Genomic DNA, 17050 nt, shown 5'->3' with positions numbered 1-17050 from the left:
ATGCGATTTGGCCGCCCATTGTCTGCACGATTGAAGCCTCTGGCATTAGCGTACTAATCCTGATCGACTGCTTGCTGTGTTGCGGGACAAAACATACCCGTCAGCGGACAGTCCAATAAAACCTAGCCGAGTAGGAGCCATGTCGATTTCAATTTCAATTTTCCACGTGTCCGTGTCGGCGGCGCTGCTCAGGTTTGACTTGCGATCACTGATATTCCTCCGCACTCTCCTCTCGACTCTGAGTATAAAATGATGCTTGACGCTGACCAGACCCGTCTCGCCCAGAGGACCTGGCGATTCTTATATACAACCAGTCCGAAGCGATCAAACAAACACACCCAGTGACGAAACCTTACATCTACAGAATGGAATACATCAGAACCAGCTGATGGACTGGCAGCTAAGGTGTCGTCAGACAACGCCCTATCCCCCCGAACGACGACGGACGACGGACGACGGACGACGGACAAGCGGAAAAGGGTTTCCAGGGGCCTCTTTTCCATGTCCCACTTGCGGGGGTTTGACAGGATGATGATGATAATAAACACCGCACGCCCTTAATCGCGTTTTTCCCTCCCGCCCTTGGCTTTGTGAGTTTGGGCCGGACATGAATCTTTGCGCCATGCCTCCATGGACATTGTAACCAGCATTGAGCTTGTACCAGAGAAGCAGCAATGCCACCTGTCTCGGACTGGAACGCTCTCGGGAGTGGTGGGGGAAAGGAGGGATCGGTATGTTGGTGGATGACAAATCCGCACTGTGGCATTGTGGCAGCCTCGCAAGGCTGAATGGCACTAAGCCAGAATTGGAATCAAGACCGACGTCATTTCTCTCTTGACCAACACAGACCAAAGGAGACCAGGTCGACGACCGAGACATACTCGGTACAACACACAGAGACGACAGACTAACTTTGAGAATAGGCCTGCGAAGGGGATAGTTGTGGTGTGTTTTCCCCTGCTGTCCTTATTAATCTATCGACTTATGCAGCAGCATATTGCAGGCCAAAGTGAATAGCTGACAAAGCTTCCCGTTCCCTACTCGGCAGCATAGTCTACAAACCCCACGCAGCGACGACAGCAACATCGACCGAATTCTTCTCTCAGATCTTTTACACATAGAAGAGATGATACTTTTTTCCGCCGTCTAACCTGATTCTACCTCTGCAGCGAATGGACTTCTATTGCCTGACCTTTCTAATACAGGGTATCTAAAAGGGGTTGTTGACCCGCTCTATGCATCTCATCATAAACTCGTCATACCGTGCAAACTCCTGCATACATTTGTCAACTGTCCGCGCAGTGAGCCTCATTAATAATGGACAGCGTCCAGTCGAACCAGAACACCATAGCTTCACACTCTCTGCAGAGTTCTTGCGAGTTTCTCGAGGATCGACAATACACCTAGAGAAGATGTTAGCTGCTGCAAAGTGACGACTGAAAGGCCGGAACTTACCAGTAACGCCTTGAGTTAATGTGGCCGATGCTTCGGTGCTTCTGGCACCTAATGTCACCGTGACAACGTCTCGGATCTTTTCAGCCTTCTCCAACCTGTGAGCCCAGTTGAAGACATACTCGTCCTCTCGCGAGTCACCAATGACCATGAGGAAGTCGGGGAACGGTACTCCCTTCTCTTGGGCCAACTTTTCCAGATTCTCCCCAATGAACTGAGCAGCCGATCCTTTGTTGATGTCCATTTCCGAAATGTTGAGTGCATCTTCGACAGGGATCGCATTGACATTCTGCCCACGACAAGCGTCATTGATGTGATTGGCGCATTCGCCGGCCTGTTTGAAGGCCCCTTGCCTGTCTTCTGCTTCTGAATAATCGAAGATCAATGAGGCATGGCGCTCTTCAACTCGACTGCCCTCGATTCTCTCGACATAGTATTGAAGAATACTCTTCACCCCTTTCTTCCAGTTTCGAACATGCTCGAGATTGGTCAACTCCTGCCACTCGTCTGTGCCCGGGTCCAGCACGAAGGCGCCGTTCTCAGCAATCATCCCAATGCCACTGACGGGACTAAAGAGCCGCTCCATCTCTTCTGGCATCCTCGAGCTCATGACGTACACAATATTCTTCTTGTCCTCAATAAGATCGTTCAGCACGTCGACCGACCTCTTGGGGGTGGTCAAGATGATGTCAGTGGGAGAACCCCATGAAGCCAGAGTTCCTTCGTAGTCGAGGATAATCAAACGCTTTTTGGCTTTCTGGTACTTGGACTTGACAGAAGGTAAGGATAACCGTGGGACTGCAGTAGAGTCGCGGACAGTGTGTTCTTTCCATGCGTGTTCCAAACCCGTGATATAGTGCTCAAACCAACCGACAGCATTCTGATGTACGACAATATCGTACAGAGCCTTCCAGCGATTCTCGCGCTCTTCGAGGGACATATCCAGAGCTTGTTTGATGGCATCGGCACAATGGCTGTAGTGCCATGGGTTGACCAAAAGGGCATCGTGCCCAAAAACCGTAGCAGATCCGGTGAACTCACTAAGAATCAGAGGACCATACTTGTTCTGGGAGATTTTGCCGTCCTGGCAGAGTATCCACTCATGGCTTGTCAAGTTCATACCCTCTCGCAAGCTGGTAATCATTAAACATTCTGCGACTGTGAGCAAGGCCATGTATTGAGAGAAGTCAATGTCTTGCTTCAAAAACACCAGGGGTTGATGAGCGAGGGTTGAATGGGTCGAATTGACCCGAGTGACAATGTCGGCCACAGTAGCACTTAACTCGGGGTCCTCGGCCGAGGAGGTTGCAATTTGGATGAGCACGACTTTGTCTCTGTATTCGGGATATTTGTTCAAGAATAGCTCGTACGCCAGAATTTTTTGACGGACCCCGCGGATACTGTCCAACTTGTCTCTTGCCACGATGATCCGCTTGCCGCGGTATTTGTCGGTGATGGTATGCACCCACTCTTTGACTTCTTTGACTTGTCGCTGCAGGTCGATTGCTTTGGGGTCAATACCAATGGGGTATGTATTGACATGGACAAACCTGCCGTCTTCAAGAATGACTCCGTGTTTAGTGGCTTCGACGTTGAGAAGGCGACTGCAGGTCTGAAGGAAGTGATGGCCATATTCGTCGTTCTGGAACCCAATCATGTTGGCACCCAACATGCCTTGAAGCAGGTCCGTACGAACGGCGAGGCATCGGAAGATTTCTGATGATGGGAATGCCGTATGCAGGAAGAAGCCGATCTGGGCCTCGGGAAGCCTCTGGCGTAGTAAGCCGGGAAGGAGAAGCAGATGATAGTCATGGATCCAGATGACATCGCCCTTCTTCCAGTTCTTTGCGATACGATCAGCGAAAGCTTCGTTGACCTTGGCATAGAATACCCAAGAGTGATCCTCATACGCTTTGCTCTTTGGATGGTCCGGAATCTGATAGTGAACCACAGGCCAAAGGATGGTCTTGCAGTAGTGCTCGTAATGACCATTGAGATCGCTATCACTGGTGTAGACAGTCAAACAGTCATAGTCGTTTTCCAGTTTCTCTGCAATACTCTCTTTCAAGTGCTCGTCCAAGGCGTCAACCGGGCAGCCCAGGGTTCCGACCCAAGTCTTTTCCTCGCAAATGCCAGCATCGACAGCAGCATCAACGGCATTGTATAGCCCTCCGTTGCCGATGATGGCCTTTTCGACCGTGTAACTGTCGTGCGAAAAGTGCCGCTCGTGACTAACAGTCCTCGTTCTTTGACGCCGACCGGGTTTGTGTCCAGTGTTGTGCGCGAGTGAAATTGCCTTCTCTTTGACTTCCTTAACATCTTTAGCGCCGATCACTGCATGCTTCAGTATTGAACTTGGAGGAGGGGACTTGGCGCGAGAAGGAGGTTGGTTCCAGGTGAAGGTCTTACCCCAACCTGGAGAGTGAAGATCATGTCGAGAGATGGCGCGCACGGGAACTGTGACCTCCTTCTTGAGGCTGGGGAGAGTCAGGCTGAATTTTCGCTCATTGTGAGGTCGGAAGATCTTCTCATGGTCGGTGGTTGCGCCCGGAGTCGGAGGAATGGGGCCAGAACTCTGGGAGAGCTGGGAGAGGTGGGGGCTACTGCTTGCACCGGGGGTGAAGAGGCTCACAGTCTGAGTCTCACTCGGAGTGTTCTGAGTGAGTGCCAACTGTGGTCTCAGAAGTTCAGGAGACTCGGAGCGAGAGGCAGAGGCGGGAACATCAAAGTTGATCGTATAGGGTAGAAAGAGGGTAGCAACAAAGATGGTCATTTTCACTCGTGTATTTCAGCGCCGGGGGGTAATGGCGTGACAGGCGAAGAATGTTGACGGGATACAAGGATATTGTGACCAGCCAAGTGCCAGCAGAACGAGCCGGCTGATGGTGTTTGTTGGTCAAGCGAGGGATCAAAGCAAGACAGCGTCAAGGAAGGTACGAGGAACCAAGTTGGCGGAGGTGGTTGATCGCGGTTGAGGTTCACCCAGCGACGAGCGGTGATGGACGAGACCAGTGAAAGTTCCAGCCTCTTCTAGGTTCCACGAATCACTGGGAGTGAGTGAGTGAGTGAGTGAGCAGCGGGAGGGAAGGTGTACGAATATGAAGTGAAGAAGTGGTGGTGATGGTGGTGATGGGGTGGGTGGAACAAAAGAAGTGAGGTAGGGCAAGGTCGAGAGTCTCGCAGTGGATTGACTGATCACGGACGACGCAGTGGTACAGGACCCATTCATCGGGAGCAGGTGTGCAGAGCACTGGATCCCATGGGCTCCAGCATCCTCATCACGATGGGCCGGACGAGGTGGAAGAAAGAGATATCTTACGACACACAGCCAGCGAAGGACAAACGAGCAAATACAAGAACAATGGAGTCCGGGACTGATTGATGGTGAGGGCTGGACCTCGACGCCGAGCTTGTTTGGGCCGGGAACGAGCATTGGGGGGGGCAGCATGACGCACGTGGTGGAGCCCAGCACGCCCGCGAGGCCCAACCAACAGCCCATGGCGCCTGTACCTCGGAGGCATCCGTGGCCCATTCCAAGGCCTACGGTGCCCAAACCACTGGCGCACACAGGTGCCACCGCCCGGAACTGGGCGTCGCATTACCCATTGCAGCCAAGTGCCGCGATCTGAGTGTCTTTCGACTGGCCCGGCCTCGCATCCGCAGCGCCCAACCCAGACAGCCAGGGCCGCCAAACTTTCTTCCAACCACCCCTCTCTCGTCAGAAACTCTGTTTGAGAATCCTCACACCACAACCGCATTCCGTTACCCCCAAACGCTGCTGCCTTGTGCTCCCCCGATTCTGCTCTTCTCTGGCTGCGAAGAAAACAGAGCGACGTGCATGGCCTGTTTTCCTGGTTGAGAATGCACTTGGCGTTACGGGACTTCTCGCTACCACCCCTCCCACCTCCTGATCCTATCTATCCCACCTCTCCTCCTTCTGTCGTCATGCCGTTGTATGTCACGGCGGCCCACTCATCGCGCGTGAAGAAACCGGCCAAGAGACCCGCCCTTTCTCACTCTTCCTCCGCGTCGTTCGCGAATCTTCCACGCACCAAGCCGTCCATTCGCAAAGCAAAGTCACTCCCTGCTGCTATCGACGATGAGTTGGACGAGGGAGAAGATGGAGAAGAGGATAGGTTGATTCCCAGCGGCAAAGTCCTCTCCACCGTCTCCATCGAGTCCGCCAAAGATGTCTTGACTGCCGTGCAATATGCTCGCGCATCCATGTTTGCGGCACTTCCAGAACGGGCTGGAATGAACAGTGTCCGCATCGCTGCGGTGCTCAATTTCCAGCGAAACATGCCGGCCATCGTGTCCTTGGCTCATGTGCATGCTCTCGTTGCTGCGTCGTCCAAAACTGAAAGAGAGATTGCAGCCTTGCAGAATGCGGGTAAGCTTCGAAAGATCAAGGTCACCGGCCGAGGAAACGACATCAGTGGCTTGAGCGAAGTTTTGATCACAATGCAAGATCTCCAAGCCCTGTTGGAGCGAAGCGATGTTGCGCCAGACGCCCGTGCAGACTTTTGCGATGTGCTTCGTCGTTATCCGCGAGCTGCATCCATCCCGTCTCAAGAGCTACCTGCGCCACATGTGGCGGCACTGACTCGGACTGGCTTTCTTGTGTCCTCGTCGTTGGCAGGCTCGCGAAATCTTTCGTTGGCTGGCTCATCCCTAGTCTCCATGCCCAAAGTTTCTCGTGCTGCCTCAGGTTCTTCCGGTGCCGTGGGCGGAGATGCCGCCTTTGAGAATCTCGGCGGTGTCGGTGCTGCGAGGCGATCAAAATCTTCTTTTCATCACGCGCAAGGCTCCCAAGAAGGAGAGTTGGCTTTGTCCGTACCAAACATCGGCCCTTATCTGAGACTTTTGCAGTCTGGGCGGACGCATCTTCTCCAGCTCTTGGGCAGGTCAAAATACAAGGAAGCCCCGCTGTATCTCCTGCGTGAACGGTGGGATGGCGCTGTTGACTCCGAAAGCAGAGTCTCGACCGCCAAACAAATTAGGGGAGAGTTCTCCGAAGTGATGCCGGCCAAGACCAAGAAGTGGAAGGACCTCTACGGCCTGAACTTTGACTGGGTCCTCGAGGAATGTCTCGGTGCCGGCCTAATCGAGTTGTTTGAGACTCGCAGCGTCGGCCTCGGCGTGCGTGCGTTGACCTGAGCGCTTGTGCAGCAACACTAGCCGGTCTGCTAACCCTCCGAAACGATTTCCGTTTACAACCAGCGGGGGGCGAGTATTGCCCATGGTTCACCTGTCGGCTCCAGAGTGTCTACACGACCGAGACATTCAAGAGTCAATGTAGAACAGGCTGCGATTACGCCAATAAACACAGTCAACGTCTCAGGTGGTTGATGGATTTGCTCAGGGACGAGCTATCAACTATACCTACGCGTCAAACACGACGACAGCAGCAAACAAGACAAAGGCTCACATTGACACACGAGAGCCCAGTGCGAAAGCTTGTCACCGCTTGGGGAGAGACATGGAAAGAAGATAGACAATGCTAGCTCCAAGAAGACTATGGATTCGAGAAGTCGGATACCTCGCACTGTCGTTGGAAAGATGTCGGAGAACATGAATGTTTAGCTTCTTCAGAAGAGTCTGTTTGAGGGGGGAAGCATTAGTCGCGAGGGGTTTGAGTGAGCAAAGGATCTAATAATGCTCGACGAGATCGACCTCGCGATGAATGCATGTATACCGTTGAACTTAGGACCAACTTTCTTGTCCTATCTCGAATTTTACATAGTTATACACGCCCTTCCCGGGGATGATCTCTATCGACCTCCCACCTCAATGCCAATTTTCCGGGGCGCTCACGCTCAGTCTCTCCCGCTCGATCGACTTCGTCGCAACACTCCTCTGAAGTGTGACATGAATATCAACTCCACTCATAGCTTCCCACCGCTCAATTTCTCCGCAATCTTCTTCATCCTCTCCTGGTCCCTCAATGCCCGTTCATTCACATCACTGAACAACATCATGCCACCACGTCCCTGGTCGGCTGTCCGGTCCCTTCCACGCTTGATCATCTCTTCTATAGTATCTGGCCTGCCATCTTTTCTCCAGATACTTCCTGTCGTGGTGAACGCCTTCTCGATCGCCGCACTGAGTTGTTCTTTATTGGTGATGAATGTTCGCGAGTTCATATACAGCGTATGAAGTTTGTCGAGACGATCTTCGTGTTTTGCTGCCAGACGAGCTTCATGTGCGGCCTTGCGGGCGTTGTAGGTGGCGAGCTCTTCTTCGATGGACAATTCGTGAATCTTCTGCGGAAGCATTGCGCTCGGAACGGAAACGTTGGTGAGGCGGACGTCTTCACGTTCGGATTGCGTAACGAGTCGGGCATGCTCGCGCTGTTTGGCAGCGCTGCGAGCAGCGATGGCAGCGTCAATAGACGTCTTCCGAGCGTGCAGTTCTTTTAGCGCCGAGCGAAGATGAGTCTTTCTCAAATCGGCCATGCGCCGTTTGTACTTTCCCGGCTCGGTCAGATGTTCGGGAGGAGGGATGTTGTTTGGGAGAGGGTCAGGTGTGACATTGTCGAGGTATTGCTGGCCGGGTTTGTCTGGCCGTCGGGCGGGAAACAGCTCACGGGGTACGGGAAGAATGCCCTTTGGGCGAGGCTGAAAATCTCGGACTGGTTGAAGTGCCTGTGGGACATCGACGAAGGCAGGAGACTCCGGAGGGATGTACGAGCGAGGCAAGGTTGTGCTGAAGGCTCGAGAAGGGGAGAGATTGAGCAGTCGTAGGCGGCAAGCTCGGCATATTGAGCTTGGAAGGGTGTCCATTGCGCTCAAGTCTCATCACCACAGCCTCTGGACAGTAAGGGACGTCCGATCAGTGGCTGCTAACGAATGCGCAAAGATTGGTGTCTGGACGCATTGAATACTGGAGTTCGAGTTTCTTGGGCGCGCCCAAGTTGGAACCTTTTCACGGAAATTCTGCCGAGATCACATGACTGGAAGCTGCTGAGAAGTCACGTGCAATACCTCTGGTTGCGATAGACCGGAGACACGCCGGGACTTGTACCATTTTCCAACGTCGCACTGCTTCTCCTTTCATCCTCGTGCGTTTTGCCGACAACCGTATCGGACCGACCTCTCGCTCTGACTTTTCGAGCCCAGGCTAAAGAAGATCAAGTCAAGCTTCAGCAAGCTCGCTAAGCATTCCGCTACCTTGATCATCGTCAACCGCTCTGTTGATCCCTCGCGTGCCAGACACGGGCTTCATCATTGGTGCTCTCGACCATGCTCGGTATCTCAATGCAGATAGCTGCGTGGCCGTGCGAGGCTATCATTACGTCTTCACAAAAGCTTGCCACAACATCAGTGAGCAGCTTAAAGGTGAGCTTCAAGCTTCAAGTAGGTTTCTGAGCACCTCTGTCCCGGTCAGTGTTCAAGGCCGCATTCTCTGTGCTCGATAGCAATCATGATGTTAAGCTGTGTCTGCGGCGTGCTCTTGCTGAGCTCCGCTTCTCTCGTGCATGCAGCAGTCAACTCCACCGCTCAAGCCCTGAACACGACTGACACAAATCTCATCCCCAATGGAAATGGGCCCGTGCTGTATTACAACGGGTCTGGGCCAGTTCCCTCCTACGACCTTGTCTCGCCGATCCCACCCCCAATCACGCCGATCAATGGCAGCTCCGCTTTGGAGGACATGTTTTTCACCGAGCTGTTTGCCATTGCTAACACCACAGCCTTTTCCAACAACTGTTCTCAGTGCGTTGCGGGTGCGGAGTTGATGCACCTCGCAGCAATCACGTTGCCCGTCGACCATTTTGTCAACATTCTGATCAGAATGTATGTGACGGCAGCTCAATGGCGTGGACTTTGCTAAGTCTCAGTAGATGCGAGGCAGTCCCAACGGTGCAGGACTACATTTATGCCGACACGTGTGCAGCAGAATATGGCAGCGTTCAAAACACGTCCATTCCTTACTCATCTGGAGGTGGTGCTACAGGAGCCTATTACGCTCAACTCTTTTCCAAGATGAGCATTGCAACTGGCGATATGCCCTACTACTGCTACTTCAATTGGGGCGTGTGTCCAGAGCCTCCGACGATCGGCATTGAAGAGAGCTTGTACTTCAGCTCTAAGCCAGTCAATGCAAGCAAAGCGCCAGCCCCATCAGGTAAGAGTGCACCATTGGTAAATTCTCCACCTTAACCGCGTGCAGGGAAATCCATCAATGTCCTCCATACTTCGGACTGGCATTTGGATCCACGCTACGATATTGGCAGTGAGGCAAATTGTTCTCAGTACCTCTGCTGCCGTCCGTACGCCACCAACGATGATCTGTCGACAACTTCCGCAAATGCCAGTGTTCCAGCCTCCCGTTTCGGTACATATCCAGATTTCAATGCCACTAATTTATGGCTGACTGCATTAAGGGTATCTGTACTGCGATTCGCCTCCTGACCTAGCATTAAGTTCGTTTACGAGCATGCATCAGTTTTTCGATTTGAGCAATGTCTCATTCACCATCTTTACTGGTGACATTCTGTCCCACGACAATGATGACCAGGTAAGGACCAGTAACAGCGCTCAAGGGTGAGAAGCTGACATCGGGCAGATATCCCGCGAATATGCCGAATATGAAGAAACCGTCACCTACCAGACCTTTAAGGCTCAACTGGGCAACATTCCAGTCTATGCTACTCTAGGAAATCACGATTCTATCCCAGAAGCGTGGAATAGTCAGTTAAATCCTACCTCGTGTCTTCCGACAGAATGAGTAACGTCCATGACAGCGCAAAATAGCCTCAGTCCCGGAAGCTCAACAGCACCCTCAGGTAATGCATTCGGGTGGAACTATGCGCTCCTCTCCTCCCTGTGGGGCAACTCAGGCTGGATCAACAGCACCGAGCAACAATATGCCTCCACGCACTACGGTGCATACGCACACACCACCGCACAAGGCCTCCGTATCATCTCGATTAACACAGACTTCTGGTACGTCGATAATATCTTCAACTATTGGAATGTTACCAACCCTGACACGTCGGGCGTCTTGACGTGGCTGGCATCTGAGCTTGCTTCGTGCGAAGCCCGAGGCCAGCGGGCGTGGATCATTGGGCATGTCCCTTCAGGATACGATGGGAGCAACGCCGTCCTCAACCCGTCCGCACTTTTCTACAGCATTGTTGTGCGCTTTTCCCCTGCAACGATTGCTGGCGTCTTCTTCGGCCACACCCACGAGGACCAAATCCAAATATTTTATGATTTCCTCCCGAACAGCACGTATACCATGAATGGCAAGACGTATCGTAACACCACCATGGTCGATTACTCTAAACCGTTGACGGTCGGGTATATCGGCCCTTCCATCACGCCTCTGACCGGAAACAACGCCGGGTATCAACTCTACCAGGTCGACGCGTCTACGTTTTCCATTACGGGCATCCAGACTTATTTCGCCAACGTCAGCGAAGCCAACAGCTGGACCACACCGGAGTGGCGCTTTGAATATGATGCCAGGGCTACTTATTCGGTTGCAGCTGCTCACAATAGTTCCTCTGGGCGTTGGCCGTCTGGTGCCCCATTGAACGCGACATTCTGGGACGGCGTCACGAAAAGCATGTTGACCAATCAGACTTTGGTGGAATTGTATAACCTACTCGAAACTAAGAGTAGCGTGGTGACGGAGAGCTGCTCTACCATGGCATGTGCGAAACAAAAGGTTTGCTATATTCGGAGCGGGAGTGCGACGTTGGGTAGAGCTTGTGGTGATAGAAGTGGACCGTTCTAGGAGAGCGATCTAAGCAATGTGATCCGTGAAGAATGAGCACAGAGAGGAGACGTGACGACGGCCCATGTGGGGGCAATCCGAAGGTAGTAGCTCGCTTCGACTCGGAATATAGCTCGTCATTGAACATTCCTTGACGCATTTGGATGATTTATGTGTCGTTAATCCTTAATTCTAACCCTAAGAGAGACAGTATTCTTGCTCCTTGACATTGATCCCAGCCGAGTCAGGAGGTAACAGCCTCGTGGATCACCTGGTGGTAGTTTACTCCCTTAACAAAGTGCTTGACCTCGTCTCAGAAGAAGTCGGTAGATATAGCATCTCCCCTGATTCGACATTCTATCGTCGATCTTCCGAAGATATCCCGAACTGATATTGCGCAGTTCTTGGTTGTTATTGTTAATGTGCTGAGCGCGGATCTTACTGTAGACTGCCACCTCCCCGCATAGGGCCGACAATATGGTCCATCACTGTCTGTCCCCATGGGTTCAACCATCATCCTGCAGACCGTCGGCCTTCTGCCGCGTAAAACAGATAAAGACTGCTTCGAAGCTCTCGAAGACCCCGCGTTAACTCGTTTGTTTGCATTCTCTTTGCAGAAACCTCGATCGAAGCTGTCCTCAACACCACCATGACCACCACAGCCCAGATTCTGTCACACGCCGAAAGTGTCAAGGTCTTCGGCCGGGCTGCCTACCTCCGCCATGTCGATCCCGAAATCAGGATCTACTACGTCGAGTCTTTCCCGTCCGACAGGCAGAAGAAGACCAAGGGCACCATCCTTCTGGTCCACGGGTTCCCGCAGACGTCGTTCCAATTCCGCCACGTAATGGCCCCTTTGGCCGAAGCCGGGTACCATGTCATCGCCCCTGATCTTCTCGGACACGGCTTCAGCAGCAAGCCCATTGGGAACATCAACCAACAAGATCCGTTCACGGCGAGGTCTCTCGCCAAGGACCTCCATCAGCTCGTGACCGAGCATATCGGCGTGAAAGAGAAGATCCACCTCGTGGGCTACGACATCGGCGGCATCGTCACGCACCCTTACGCGTGCCAGTTCCCCGAGAGCGTGGCCAGCGTGACGTGGGGCGAGAACCTCCTGCCGGGGTCCAAGTTCTACGACATGTACAAGCACACGCGGAAGATGTGGCATTTCGACTTTCACAGCCACAACACGGAACTTGCCGTCGCGCTGGTGTCGGGCAAGGAGAGGCTCTATGTCAAGTACTTCTTCGACCGGCAGATGCAGAACCAGACCGTCTTCCCCCCGGAGGTCGTCGACTTCTACGCCCAGCAGTACGCCGCGCCGGACTCGCTGCGGTGCGCGTTCCTGGTGTACCGCGCGTTCGAGGCCGACGCGGCCGACAACTTGAAGTGGCGACGAGAGTCCGGCAAGGTCAAAATAAGGAACATGATGTTGTCCGGTGAAAGGAGTTTCCACGCGGACGAGGCCGTGGAGATGGCCAGGGAATTCTACGAGGATGTCCAAATAGGCACGGTGCCCGAGGCGGGACATTACCTTGCCGAGGAGAACCCCAAGGGCTTCGTTGATGAGCTGTTGAAGTTTATCGAGTCTTGAGCGAGCTTCACGAATTTGTGGGATGTTATTTGAGGGTGGTTGGGTAGCGAGGGGAAGAAGTCAGATGTCGTAGAGCATGGAATCTGTGACGCTTGAGCCGACACGGAACAGTTTCGTCCACGGGACAAAGCGGCAGCTGGATTGAATTCTCAATCTATCTATTCTGACTCTTAAGAGTCTTTTGTTGTCTGTGTACAGTCCTTACCAAGTCCGATAACGATCTAGTATACGACCCAGGACGGAATATTGCCGGGGAAAAGGTCTCAGAATCACCTCCAGCCAGCAATCTGTGACGGCGTCGTTCCGAGGGATTCCCTGGGACTGTGTCTGGCTCTGGCCAGGTGAGCAACTTCACTCGGTGACGTCGATGAATATTGACTTCTGCTGCAAGTACTCGTCGATCCCTTGACGGCCACCTTCCTTACCATAACCGCTTTCCTTGACACCGCCAAAGGGATTCTCTGCTGCACTGAGCAGGCCCAAGTTGACCCCAACCATGCCGACTTGCAGCGCTTCCGCAACACGCCAACTGCGCGCAATGCTCGAAGTGCAAATGAAGCTTCCCAGGCCGACGTCACAGTCGTTGGCCAGGGCTATTCCCTCCTCTTCAGTCTCGAATTTGTAAACTCCCAAAACCGGTGCAAAAGTCTCCTCCTTCCAGGTTATAGTACTGCGAGACATGTTTTTGATGACGGTCGGTTGGATAAAATAGCCGCCCTTGCTATCAAGCGGTCCTCCACCAAGAGCAATTTGACCACCGAGATCTACTGCGCCTATGTGTTCGTGTGAGCACGGATGTATCGGTGGCTAGTCGCCTTCTCAACGGAAGACTTACTCTTGATGTGCCTCATCGCCTTTTCAACAGCACGCTCGTGCGTCAAAGCACCGATATCAACACCTTCCTCGATGCCGTGGCCCACTTTGAGGGCCTTCACCTTTTCGATCAAAGCAGAAACAAACGCCTCGTAAATTCCAGCTTGGACCAAGATCCTGTTAGCTGTCACGCAGGTCTGGCCTGCGTTACGAAACTTGGCCAAGAGACAAGCCTTGACCGCCTTGTCGACATCGGCGTCGTCGAACACAAGAAAAGGGCTGTTGCCGCCTAGCTCAAGGGAGAGTTTTGTAAGGTTTTCGCTGCACTGCCGGGCCAGAAGCTTCCCGATTCGGGTGCTTCCGGTAAAGCTCAATTTCCGCACCAGCTTGTTGGTACATAACGCTTCACCGACCTCCGCAACTCGATGTAAGGTCGTAATCACGTTGATGCTCCCTGGTGGAAAGCCAGCCTCTCTGGCCAGGACAGCCAGTGCAAGAGACGACAGTGGTGTCTCTCCGGCTGGCTTCCAAACCGTGGTGCAGCCAGCAGCCAAAGCGGCTCCGACCTTCCGGGTGATCATCGCGATGGGCAGATTCCATGGCACGAGACACGTCGCCACGCCGATGGGCTGTTTGATCGTGACAATCCTTTGTGCAAGATTCGCCGAAGGAACGGTCTCGCCGTGCGTCCGTTCGGCTTCGCCGGCGTACCATTCGAGGAATGAGGCGCCGTAGATGACTTCGGCTCTCGCCTCGGCCAAGGTCTTCCCGTTCTCCGCGGTGGTCAGGAGGGCCAGGTCCTGGGCGTTTTCGAGGACGAGATCGTTCCATCGACGGAGCCACCGGGCTCGTTGGCGTGCCGTGGTCTGTTTGTATGCCGCAAATGCCCTGTCCGCGGCCTCGACAGCCTTGTTCACGTCCGCAGCTCCCATTTCGGGCAACGTAGCGAGTTTCTCCAGGGTAGCTGGATCGACCACGTCGAAAGTCTTGCCCGACAAGGCGCTGACCCAGACATCGTCAATAAATGCTTTATCCCGCAAGAGGTCCCTTCGTTGAACGCCAGCAAGAGTTTTTGACACCATGGTCGGCTTTGTTTAGCAATTGCGTTTTGTCTTGTGAGAGCGACTTCCCGGGAAGATGGACTGAAGTGTATTTTCGCCAGAGGTGCTTTCAAAGATGACCGCGATCGTCATTTATTGAGGTGCGGAAGAGCTTTTGGCGAGGAAAGAATCTCATCTTCTAGATCAGCTTTAAACACCACGTGAATAGATATGTTTGCATTTCTCGTTACCGTTAAAATGGCTACCCGGACCCATCAACAGTAAACAGAAGTGTGGCTACAAAGCCATATGCGGGACGTCTGGGGCTGAGACCCATCATGCCGCATTTTTGCAGCGACCCTGATCCTCGCACGGGTAAACCGCCATTTAAGGTATGTTACGCACGAAATTGCCGGGATGCCATGCCAGGCCCAGACGATGACGCGCCAGACGAGCACTGTCAGCTCCTTGCGTCAATTAGAGGAAGATTTCAGAATTGAGCGAACCCCCAAACTCCATCATGTTAATGCTTGTTCCAAAGGACGCGATAAGTGGCATGTGATTGAATAGTTACCGAGACAATCGAAGAGGCCGTGGAGGGCATCAAAGGTTTGTGGTTAGCGCTGGGCGGTATCTTCTGGTCTTGGCAAGGCTTGGCAAGGCCTCATGAAATAGGCAAGTATCCACAAGCACAAGGCTGTAGACGTGTAGGGGGCGGAAGAATTGAGCACGCAATCAACTCGTCCTCACAAAATTCTGGCGAGTTCGAGGTTCCATTCATGGGCTTCTATTTCAAGATCATCCTTTGAGAATGCCGAGTCTCTTGTACGCAAGTGAGCACTAAACTTGAAGAGCCTTCATGCTTGATTTTTGTCCCTCCCACAAGGGTCAGTGCCCCCAACAAATAGGCGAAGAGTGCTAACGAACGACTGTCTTTTGTTCCTGCCATTTGGAAAGCCTTCATACAGAAATGAGAGTGGATATCAGTATCACCACTTTAATCACATCTCCTCCGTCGTCATCCTAGTCCTCCTATCGTCGCCCTTCGTCTCAACTCTTTCGCAGAAAATCTTCTCCATGCCGGTACACGGATCCTCAATTTAGTCCACCAACGTCGGATCCCAGTCTCTTAGAGACGATCTGATCCCTTACGAGACTGAAGAACCGCAGAAGAGTCATCTGGTACGGCCTCATGGCTTCGACACCGCCGTATTCGACAATTCGATGTGCTCGGCACCGACGGTTGCTGCGGTATAACTCAAAGCGTCTTTCACGTCGATGGGCTCACCAGCTCCGATACCGATTGTCTCAATCTGGCGTGCCCTTCTCGTCTCGACTCGCGTCCTCCATGCTTTCGTGTTCGTTGCGAATATGTTTTCGACCTCCTCTAAAGTCTTGCCGGCTGTTTCAGGGTAGACGAAAAAGAAATGGATTCCCATGGCAACCAGGAAGACACCGAAGATGAGATAGACCTTCCACTTGATGTTGACGAATGCTGGAGGGACAAACCAACTTAGCGCAAAGTTGAAGATCCAGTTGGAAGCGACGCAGACCGATACCCCTTTCCCACGAAGTCGAAGGGGGAAGACTTCTGGAGGGTAGATCCACGAGATCGGTCCGACCTGATTCCGAGTGTCAGCACATCAGCTCCAATGAATGGGGTCAGACAAGGTACCGAGACTGCGAAGCTGGCGACAAACAGGAACGTGCTTGCAATCAAAGCCTTCGAAGCAACGCCATGGATTTGCCAGGACTCCTGGGGGATGTGGTCAACGCCGCCGGGCGGTGCTGGTTTCCCAAATCTGGCCATCAACCCTGCATTCAGAAACATCCAGAATGTCATAAAAGCCGACCCTAAGATGAGCGGCCAGCGGCGGCCCCAAGTATCGATCCAGATGAGAGCTGGCAGCGTCATGCACATGTTGATCACGTATTGGATTGAACATGAATAAAGGTTGACGTTCCCGGACAGACCTGCCATACCGAAGACGTATGTGATGTCTTTAGGAACACATGTGAGCCATAGCTGGGGCATGAGAAGTCGTTGCACTTACAGTACATCATCACATTCACGCCCGTCAGCTGTGACCAAATCTGCATGAAAACTCCAATATGGGTGCGATAGAGCATTTTTGGTTTGAAGAGATCCCAGTAGGAGCTGGGAGGCTGGTTTCGTTCCGCTTCACAAAAGTCCCTGATTTCAAGAAGTTCTCTCTGCACAAACGGCGAGTCGCGATCGCCATTTCCATGAACAAGCGCGAGAACCTGATGCGCTTCTTCCCACCGGTCTTTATGTGCCAGGTATCTCGGCGACTCGGGGGCGAACACGAGACCCAGACCCAGCAGGACTGCAGGGAGAGCCTGGATGCCCCAGGGAAGGCGGAAGGAAGCCGCACCTTTGAGAAATGAACTGCCATAAGAGACG

General features: G+C 53.0%; 5 protein-coding genes across 5 annotated transcripts; 2 read left to right on the top strand and 3 right to left on the bottom strand.

Annotated features, from left to right (window-relative positions):
• Positions 1 to 1123: 1123 nt before the first annotated feature.
• Positions 1124 to 4774, bottom strand: PV07_06149 (trehalose-phosphatase). The gene is made up of 2 exons (XM_016393101.1): positions 1456 to 4774; positions 1124 to 1403 (listed from the first exon to the last, which is right to left on the bottom strand). Exons 1-2 carry the CDS (start codon positions 4223 to 4225, stop codon positions 1354 to 1356), a joined length of 2820 nt encoding a protein of 939 aa, XP_016250620.1. The 5' UTR covers positions 4226 to 4774; the 3' UTR covers positions 1124 to 1353.
• Positions 4775 to 5270: 496 nt separating this feature from the next.
• On the top strand, positions 5271 to 7160 carry PV07_06148 (uncharacterized protein). Its single transcript, XM_016393100.1, has one exon. The coding sequence runs from the start codon at positions 5314 to 5316 to the stop codon at positions 6607 to 6609; it is 1296 nt and encodes a 431-aa protein (XP_016250619.1). The 5' UTR covers positions 5271 to 5313; the 3' UTR covers positions 6610 to 7160.
• Positions 7101 to 8321, bottom strand: PV07_06147 (uncharacterized protein). Its single transcript, XM_016393099.1, has one exon. The coding sequence runs from the start codon at positions 8232 to 8234 to the stop codon at positions 7338 to 7340; it is 897 nt and encodes a 298-aa protein (XP_016250618.1). The 5' UTR covers positions 8235 to 8321; the 3' UTR covers positions 7101 to 7337.
• Positions 8322 to 11618: 3297 nt separating this feature from the next.
• Positions 11619 to 13010, top strand: PV07_06146 (uncharacterized protein). The gene has a single exon (XM_016393098.1). The coding sequence runs from the start codon at positions 11825 to 11827 to the stop codon at positions 12770 to 12772; it is 948 nt and encodes a 315-aa protein (XP_016250617.1). The 5' UTR covers positions 11619 to 11824; the 3' UTR covers positions 12773 to 13010.
• A 113-nt stretch (positions 13011 to 13123) lies between these two features.
• Positions 13124 to 14865, bottom strand: PV07_06145 (uncharacterized protein; the record flags this gene model as incomplete). Its single annotated transcript, XM_016393097.1, has 2 exons — positions 13608 to 14865; positions 13124 to 13545 (listed from the first exon to the last, which is right to left on the bottom strand). Exons 1-2 carry the CDS (start codon positions 14665 to 14667, stop codon positions 13124 to 13126), a joined length of 1482 nt encoding a protein of 493 aa, XP_016250616.1. The 5' UTR covers positions 14668 to 14865.
• Positions 14866 to 17050: the final 2185 nt, after the last annotated feature.

Source organism: Cladophialophora immunda (assembly GCF_000835495.1).
Source record: "Cladophialophora immunda strain CBS 83496 unplaced genomic scaffold supercont1.3, whole genome shotgun sequence".
Classification (NCBI taxonomy): domain Eukaryota; kingdom Fungi; phylum Ascomycota; class Eurotiomycetes; order Chaetothyriales; family Herpotrichiellaceae; genus Cladophialophora; species Cladophialophora immunda.
This window is presented reverse-complemented; position numbering and strand designations above follow the sequence as displayed.